Source organism: Bison bison, unplaced genomic scaffold (assembly GCF_000754665.1).
Source record: "Bison bison bison isolate TAMUID 2011002044 unplaced genomic scaffold, Bison_UMD1.0 scf7180017848398, whole genome shotgun sequence".
In the NCBI taxonomy this organism is placed as follows: domain Eukaryota; kingdom Metazoa; phylum Chordata; class Mammalia; order Artiodactyla; family Bovidae; genus Bison; species Bison bison.
In genome coordinates this window covers 8,497-18,026 of record NW_011478971.1, presented here as the reverse complement: position 1 = coordinate 18,026, position 9,530 = coordinate 8,497, and the positions used below count along the sequence as shown (strand labels likewise).

The 9,530-nt window shown below is 47.3% G+C and overlaps 1 protein-coding gene and 1 long non-coding RNA gene across 2 annotated transcripts in view; one reads left to right on the top strand and one right to left on the bottom strand.

Moving 5' to 3' along the window:
- Window positions 1–842, top strand: part of GRINA (glutamate receptor, ionotropic, N-methyl D-aspartate-associated protein 1 (glutamate binding)) — a 5,325-nt gene extending 4,483 nt beyond the window's left edge. Inside the window, exon 11 of the mRNA XM_010845191.1 lies at window positions 815–842. Within this exon, the coding sequence (XP_010843493.1) occupies window positions 815–842 (28 nt within the window). The remainder of the gene's footprint in view (window positions 1–814) is intronic.
- Window positions 843–1,640: 798 nt separating this feature from the next.
- Window positions 1,641–4,755, bottom strand: LOC104992315. The gene is made up of 3 exons (XR_825688.1): window positions 4,394–4,755; window positions 3,158–3,428; window positions 1,641–2,183 (listed from the first exon to the last, which is right to left on the bottom strand). It is a non-coding gene; the product is annotated as an uncharacterized LOC104992315 (long non-coding RNA).
- Window positions 4,756–9,530: the final 4,775 nt, after the last annotated feature.

The following is a 9,530-nucleotide window of genomic DNA, read 5'->3' as shown; positions in this document are numbered from 1 at the left end:
GGCGGCACGAAGTCCACGTTCCCTGAAGGCTGCTCGAGCTGGCCTTCTGCTGTCCCCATGCCCCTCAACCCGAGATGGACCTTGCTCGGCCTGAGCCGCAGGCAGGCCCCACTTCCCCGGGCGGGCTGCACACTGCCTTCCCAGAGTCCAGCTCACCCCGCACAGTGGTTTTGCTCCACTGCTACCCTCAGTCACTCGGCTTTGTTCACGTGCGGGTCAGGTGTCACCGCTCCCCTCCCCTACCTCTCCCGGAGCAGGTGCGGCTCCTCATCCAGGATTCCCTGCCTGCGGGAGCCAAGCGTACAGACACCTGCTCTGGGGAGCATTCCTGGCCTTCAAACCCCAGCAAAGACAGGAGGGGCAGCTAAGGAATGAATCCCAAGTCAAGTGTGCAGGGCCAGTGTCTGCTCAGGGAATGCGAGGACAAAACCTTGGCTAAACAAATCCTTGGCGGAGGCTCCCGAGAACCATCAGGGGCCAGAGCTGTGGGCTGGGCCGAGGTCTGGAAGCTGGGCCGCTGTGGGAGGGAGGTCAGGGGTACACAGATGAGGCCTTGAGCTTGCCCTGCCAGGGAAAGGGACTGGCAGGAGTCACTGCTGAGCGTGTACTCAGGAAGATGAGTCCAGGGAGAGAGTGTCCAGAAGAGGGGCTGGGTTCCAGTAGGTACAGGGAGGAAGCAGACAAGATGGCAGAAGGGAGCAGGGCTCAGGCAGCTGGCAACGGCACCGAGGGGCCACAGGGGCCCAGTCAAGGTAGGCAGGGCATTTCTGCCAATGGAGTGTGGCCTGCTGTCTGCTGTGTCCGCTGCCGCCAGGAGGAGATACGGGGCAGCTTGTGTCTAACCGGGTGGGTGGGTGTGAAGAAGCCACAGGAGGGGTGAGATCAGCCAGGGAGACTGTTCAGGTGATGTGAGGCAGCCCCCAGCTCCCAGAGCTGGCCTGGCGCTCTCAAATATGGCCGTGGTGGTCTGCGGTGTAGAACACGCAGCTTCATACGAGACCAGGTCAGACCAGGCCCCTCTGCCGGATTGGGTTGAGACAGAAGACTTCTCTGTCATCACATCTGAACACAGGCCAAATGCGGGCATCGTCCATGCCATAAAGAAGACCTACTGTGTGCATCCTGTCCTGCCTCATCTGAGCAGCTGCTGGCTCTTCAAAGTGGGCAGCTTTAGCTGGCCCCTGGTCTGTTCTCCTTCCAAAAACTTGCTGTTGAGATACACAGTCTCAGGACAACTGCCCCACCCCGTTCACCCAAACAAGTCCTTCCTGGGCCCCCCTCCTGGGCCCCCCAACAAATACACAGTAAGCCTGTCTTACTGTGTAAGACACCCAGGGACAGGGTGTCGGTGGGCTTCCTCTGGAGCCTTGAGGAGGACTACTTTATTCTTCAATCAAAATGTTTATTTACATGACTGATCAGTAAGTCCATTCATGCTTTCAGATTAAACGACGCATGGGACTTCCCTGGTGCTCCAGAGGTGAAGACTCCATGCTCCCAGTGCTGGCGGTTCCATCTCCAGTCAGGGAACTGGATCCCACATCCAGCAACTAAGGGTTCCCACACCGCAACCAAAGGTCCCTGCGCCACAGCTAAGACCCGGCACAGCCAAATCAATCTGTATTTTTTAAAGAAGATTATAGGACACAGAGTATCAGCATCATCACTGCACCTGCTTTCGAAAAGCACCATGTGGGCAGCACAGGACCCCATGAGCTCAGCAGCCCGCAGGTGCCCTGTGCCGCCTGCCCTGCTAACCAGTGCTGCCCTCAGCCTCTGGAGCTGGAGGAGCCTTCAGGACAGGCACGCGACCTGCGCATCCTGACACTCAGGCCAGCATCTAGTCCAGAGTGGGTGTGCCATTGGTGTAGACCGTGGAAGGAGTGGGGAACTCTATGTGGCATGAGCCACCCATGCACCAACTGCCCCAGGACCGGGCAGGAGGGCTGCAGACTCTGGACTCTGGTCAGCATCAGCATCAGTGGGAAGCACTTGAGGAGTGTAGGCAGCAGAACTGAAAGCCCAGGAAACTTGCGGAGGCCTATCTGGGGGAGCAGGTGGAACAGCGAGGAGGTGACAGCATAGTGGAGGGTCGAGGTCGGTGTGTCAGCTGTGGACGCAGAACTCGAGTTCGAACTCTTCTGCATGCAGGGATGAACCACTGGGACCTTTCAGTGAAGAGCCTGGAAGTGGTTTGAGTAAAGGCAGGAAAATCAGCGAGGCCCATAGTGAGGGCCTGGCCTGGCGGGCGTGGGGCGCTGGGAGGGGAGGCACTGATGGCAGGTGCTGCGGCTCCCCAGGCAGCCCTCCCCCACCGGGCCCAGATGCTGCGCCCCAGGCAGCAGCACGGCTTGGCCCATCTGCCGCCAAAACGTTCTGTGTTCCTGAGTTCTGCTTTGTCTTGGGCTTGTCAGGAACTGGGGACCTTGAAGAACTCCCCAGATTCAAACAACGCCCACCATACACACACACACACACACACACACACAGCTGACCATCTCAACTCCCATCTATGCTACTAAAGAAGGCCTTGTGAAATGAAAGATTTCCTGCCATATCGGTGGGCAAGAAATGTCACAGCCATCAGCTATTTCGGGCCTCCAAATGTGAGTGAGGGCTCCCAAAAGGGAACGTGATGCCTGCGGCCTAGCAGATGCCGCCACCCCCACAGTGATTGCTGAGGAGCCATCTGCCGCTCCTTAAGGTGAACCAGGAATCAAGGATGTGAACAATCCAGAAACAGGGTTTGACTCCAGCGAGCTGAGGGGCTTCCCAGGTGGCCCTAGTGGTAAAGAACCCACCTGCCAATGCAGGAGACATAGAGACGTGGGTTTGATCCCTGGGTTAGGAAGATCCCCTGGAGGAGGGTATGACAATCCACTCTAGTATTCTTGCCTAGAGAATCCCATGGACAGAGGAGCCTGGTAGGCTACAGTCTGGCTACAGAGCCGGACATGACTGAAGTAACTGAGCATGCGTGTGCATTATGCATATATAACTGAACCACTCTGATGTACACCTTAAACTAACACAGCATTGTAAATCAACTATACTTCTATTTGGGGAAAAAAAAATATACAGTTGTGCTGGAGTAAGGTGGCCCCTAATCCAACACAACTGGTGTCCTTATAAAAAGGGGACTCTTAGACACGGGCACCTTTTCTGCTGCCAGGTCCCTGCGTTAGCATGGATGGTCTCGCGGAACTGCTGCAGCCTCCTGATGAAGAGGATCCAGCAGACGCCTGGCTCGGAACCCAGTCATCTGCGGCCCTGAGACACTGTCTGCTACAACAGGTGGATTCTCCACAGGACGGACAGTGGCAAAGTCGTTGAGGTCGTTGTGAAGTAGGAATCCAGCACACGGACCACGGTCTGCAACCATGTGGCCACCCTCTGTGCCTGGAAGCACAGTACCACCCACAGGACACCTGTGATGGGGAAGAGGAAGCTGACTGCCCATACCCAGGCCCTGCCCCCCAAGCAATAAAGACATCTAAAGGTTTCCTCAAAAACAATAGCAAAATATTATACTGGAGGCCCCAACCAGCACAACAGGACAAGGAAAAAAGGTGTGTTTATCTATAGCAACATGATCATGTACATAGAAAATTCTAAGAAATCTACCGAAAACCTACTAGAACTAACAGAAGAGTTTGACAAGTTCATGGATACAGGTCAACAATAAAAAATCATAAACTATACATAGCCACAAACATAAAAAAATAAAACTCTATGTATATCACAAAACCATAGAATGCATAGAGATTATGGCAGAGGCTCCCTAAGATCACTCTCAGGTTTGTTGATTCATTAGAACTCAGGATTCAGCTATACTCCTGCTCATGGCAATGATTTATTACACAGAAAAGATATGAAGCAAAATCCGCACAGAAAAAAGACTTGGGGCAAAATGTGAAGGAAACCCAGTGCAAGCTTTTAGGAGTCTCTCCCTGTGGAGTCACACAGCATGAACTTAATTCTCTGAGCAATGAGTTGGGACAATACGTGTGCAATGTTGTCTATGAAGGAAGCATATTAGAAACCCAGTGCCGAAGCTTCTCATAGGGGGCTGGTCACACAGGCGCCCTCTGCCCAGCAGCAACCCAAATTCCAGACTCTCAGAAGGAAATCACAAGCTCAGCATAAGCCACATTGTTGAACCAAGAGTTGGGCACAGCGAGCCATTCTTATCAGTTTATCAGTTCGGAGAATTATGGGAACTCTCCGAAATCAAATTCCCAGATGACCAAGGCCAAGCAGACCTTTCTGAGGGTGGCAGTCTCAGGTCTGCTACGTTTCTTCACAGTGATAAACAACAAAATATGTGCAATGCAAGTCTACGGAAAACTACAAAACATTTCTGAGATTTTGAAAGATAAATAGAGAGATGTACCAGGTTCATGCATCAGACTCAATAGGGATATCAGTTCTTTCCAGGTTGACCTAGAAAATCAACACAATTCCAATGAAAATCCTATCAGGTTTTATTGTAGACATTGACAAACACCTTAAGTATGTATGGAAACATGAAAGACTTCCAAAAGCCGAAACAATTTTGAAAAGGAACAAGGTTGGAGGACCTGATTTCAAAATGTTCTGTAAAGCTGTAATGATTGAGACAGTATAATAGTGTCCTAATGGGAGAAGGCAATGGCACCCCACTCCAGTACTGTTGCCCAGAAAATCCCATGGGCGGAGGAGCCTGGTGGGCTACAGTCCATGGGGTCGCTAAGAGTCAGACACGACTGAGCGACTGATCGACTTCACTTTCACTTTCCACTTTCATGCATTGGAGAAGGAAATGGCAACCCACTCCAGTGTTCTTGCCTGGAGAATCCCATGGATGGAGAAGCCTGGTGGGCTGCAGTCCATGGGGTCGCACAGAGTCGGACACGACTGAAGCGACTTAGCAGTAGCAAGGGAAACACACAGATCAGCGGACAGAATAGAAAATCCAGAAATATACTACACACATTTCTTTAAACAAATGGTAATAGAACTATTAGATATCGATATTAAAGAGAAAGAACCTCCACCCTTACCTTACAACAGATACAAAAATTAGCTTGAAATGGACCATGGACCTAAATATGAAAGCTAAAATTATAAAAACTTCTAGATAAAATGTAGACAGATTTCCTAAATAGGACACAAAAAGCACAGACCATTTAAAAAAATTTTTGATAAACTTAAAAGCTTTTGCTCTTGAAAAGGAAATAAAATGACAAGCCACAGCTTGCAGAAAATATTTGCAATACATGTATTTGCAAAGGGTTACAGTTGTATCCAGATGTACAAGTGTTGTTGTTGTTCAGTCGCTAAGTCCTGTCTGACTCTTTTGCAGCCCCGTGGGCTGTAGTGCACGAGGCTCCCCTGTCCATGGGATTCTCCAGGCAAGAATACTGGAGTGGGCTGCCATTTCCTGCTCCAGGGGATCTTCCCAACCCAGTCTCCTGCATTAGCAGGCAGTTTCTTTACCTCTGAGCCACCAGGGAATGTCATAATTAGAAGACACTCAACCTAATTTTTTTTAGATGGGAAAAAATTTTAGGAAGCTCATAAAAGAAGATACATAGGAATTTCACCGGCAGTCCAGTGGTTGACTCTGTGCTTCCACTGCAGGGGGTGCAGGTTTGATCCTTTATCAGGAAACTAAGATCCCGCAAGCCTCTAAGCCAAAAAAAAGAGAAAATTTCCTTAATTGAATAAAAATGAAAATACAATATATCAAGTTTAAAAACTACATATAAAAAAGAAGATATGCAAACGGCCAGTAAGCACATGAATTGTTTTCAAAATCATTAGCCATCAAGGACATGCAATTTAAAACCACAATGAAATACCACTCTACATTCAGTAGAACAGCTAAAATTAAAAGATTTACATTAGCATACTGCCAAAGATGTAGAGCAACTGGAATTCTCATTTACTGTTGATGGAAAAGTAAAATAGTATAACCACTTTGGAAAACAATCTGGCAGTTTATAACAGATATTTACAGAATGAAAACCACAATCACAGAAAACTAACCAAACTGATCACATGGACCACAGCCTTGTCTAACTCAGTGAAACTATGAGCCATGCCGTGTAGGGCCACCCAAGACGGATGGGTCATGGTGGAGAGTTCTGACAAGATATGGTTCTCTGAAGAAGGAAATGGCAAACCACGTCAGTATTCTTGCCTTGAGAACTCCATGAACAGTATGAAAAGGCAAAAAGATATGACACAGAAAGATGATCCCCAGGTCGGTAGGTGCCCAATATGCTACTGGAGAGGAGTGGAGAAATAACTCCAGAAGGAATGAATAGACGGAGCCAAAGCAAAGACAACACCCAGATGTGGATGTGACTGGTGATGGAAGTAAAGTCCAATGCTACAAAGAACAATATTGCATAGGAACCTGGAATGTTAGGTCCATGAATCGAGGTAAATTGGAAGTGGTCAAACAGGAGATGGCAAGAGTGAACATTGACATTTTGGGAATCAATGAACTAAAATAGACTGGAATGGGAGAATTTAATTCAGATGACCATTGTATCTACTACTGTGAGCAAGAACCCCTTAGAAGAGATGGAGTAGCCCTCATAGTCAACAAAAGAGTCCAAAATGCAGTCCTTGGGTGCAATCTCAAAAATGACAGAATGATCTCTGTTCGTTTCTAAGGCAAACCATTCAGTATCACGGTAATCCAAGTCTATGCTTTAACCAGTAAATGCCGAAGAAACTGAAGTTGAATGGTTCTTTGATGATCTACAAGATCTTCTAGGACTTAACACCAAAAAAAAGGTGTTCTTTTCATCATAGGGGACTGGAATGCAAAAGTAGGAATTCAAGGGCTACCTGGAATAACAGGCAAGTTTGGCCTTGGAGTACGAAATAAAGCAGGCAAAGGCTAACAGAGATTGTCAAGAGAACACATTGGTCATAGAAAACACCTTCTTCCAACAACACAAGAGAAGACTCTATACATGGACATCACCAGACGGTCAATACTGAGATCAGATTAATTATATTATTTGCAGCCAAAGATGGAGAAGCTCTATATAGTCAGCAAAAACAACACTGGAAGCTGACTGTGGCTCAGATCACGAACTGCTTATTGGCAAATTCAGACTTAAATTGAAGAAAGTAGGGAAAACCACTAGACCATTCAGATATGACCTAAGTCAAATCCCTTACAGTGGAAGTGAGAAGTAGATTCAATGGATTAGATCTGATAGAGTGCCTGAAGAATTATGGACAGAGGTTCGTGACATTGTACAGGAGGCAGTGATCAAGACCATCCCCAAGAAAAAGAAATGCAAAAAGGCAAAATGGTTGTCTGAGGAGGCCTTACAAATTGCTGAGAAAAGAAGAGAAGCAAAAGACAAAGGAGAAAAGGAAAGATATACCCATCTGAATGCAGAGTTCCAAAGAATAGCAAGGAGAGATAAGAAAGCCTTCCTCAGTCATCAATGCAAAGAAATGTGCAGAGTACATCATGTGAAATGCTGAGCTGGATAAAGCACAAGCTTGAATCAAGATTGCTGGGAGAAATATCAGTAACCTCAGACATGCAGATGACACCACCCTTGTGGCAGAAAGCAAAGAAGAACTAAAGAGCCTCTTGATGAAAGTTAGAGAGGAAGTGAAAAAGCTGACTTAAAGCTTAACATTCAAAAAACAAAGATCATGGCATCTGGCCCCATTACTTCATGGCAAATAGATGGAGAAACAGTGACAGACATTATTTTCTTGGACTCCAAAACCATTACAGATGGTGACTGTAGCCATGAAATTAAAAGACGCTTGCTCCTTGGAAGAAAAGCCATGACAAAGCTAGACAGAAAATTAAAAAGCAGAGACATTACTTTGTTGACAAAGGTCCGTCTAGTCAAAGCTATAGTTTTTTCAGTGAAGAAGTGAAATGAAATGAAGTCACTCAGTCGTGCCCAACTTTTTGCGACCCTGTGGACTGTAGCCTACCAGGTTCCTCCGTCCATGGGATTCTCTAGGCAAGAATACTGGATTGGGTTGCCATTTCCTTCTCCAGGGGATCTTCCCAACCCAGGGATTGAACCCAGGTCTCTGCATTGCAGGCAGATGCTTTACCTTCTGAGCCACCAGGGAACCCTGGTGGATGTGAGAGTTGGACTATAAAGAAAGCTGAGTGCCGAAGAATTGATGGTTTTGAACTGTGGTGTTGGAGAAGACTCTTGAGAGTCCCTTGGACTGCAAGGAGATCAAACCAGTCTATCCTAAAGAAGATCAGTCCTGAATATTCATTGGAAGGACTGACTGATGCTGAAGCTAAAACTCCAATACTTTGGCCACCTGATGTGAAGAACTGACTCATTTGAAAAGACCCTTGATGCCGGGAAAGATTGAAGGCAGGAGGAGAAGGGGACGACAGAGGATGAGATGGTTGGATGGCACCACTGACTCGACGGACATGAGTTTGAGTAAACTCTGGGAGTTGGTGATGGACAGGGAAGCCCGGCATGCTGCAGTCCATGGGGGTCGCAGAGTCAGACACGACTGAGCGACTGAACTGAACTGAACTGTATGATCTAGCAGTTCTATTCCTATATTTTTATCCAAAGACTTACATACTATACAAGTGTCCATAGAAGCTTTATTCATAATAACCAAAAAAAATTTGACTAAAATGTCCAGGGACAGGTAAAGGAATACACTCATTGTGATAGTTATATAACAGAATACTACTCAGCCATCAGATCAGATCAGATCAGATCAGTCACTCAGTCGTGTCTGACTCTTTGCGACCCCATGAATCGCAGCACACCAGGCCTCCCTGTCCATCACCAACTCCCGGAGTTCACTCAGACTCACATCCATCGAGTCGGTGATGCCATCCAGCCATCTCATCCTCTGTCGTCCCCTTCTCCTCCTGCCCCCAATCCCTCCCAGCATCACAGTCTTTTCCAATGAGTCAACTCTTCGCATGAGGTGGCCAAAGTACTGGAGTTTCAGCTTTAGCATCTTTCCTTCCAAAGAAATCCCAGGGCTGATCTCCTTCAGAATGGACTGGTTGGATCTCCTTGCAGTCTAAGAGACTCTGAAGAGTCTTCTCCAACACCACAGTTCAAAAGCATCAATTCTTTGGTGCTCAGCCTTCTTCACAGTCCAACTCTCACATCCATACGTGACCACAGGAAAAACCATAGCCTTGACTAGACGAACCTTTGTTGGCAAAGTAATGTCTCTGCTTTTGAATATGCTGTCTAGGTTGGTCATAACTTTCCTTCCAAGGAGTAAGTGTCTTTAATTTCATGGCTGCAGTCACCATCTGCAGTGATTTTGGACCCCCGAAAAATAAAGTCTGACACTGTTTCCACTGTTTCCCCATCTATTTCCCATGAAGTGATGGGACCAGATGCCATGATTTTCGTTTTCTGAATGTTGAGCTTTAAACCAATTTTTTCACTCTCCACTTTCACTTTCATCAAGAGGCTTTTGAGTTCCTCTTCACTTTCTTCCATAAGGGTGGTGTCATCTGCGTATCTGAGGTTATTGATATTTCTCCC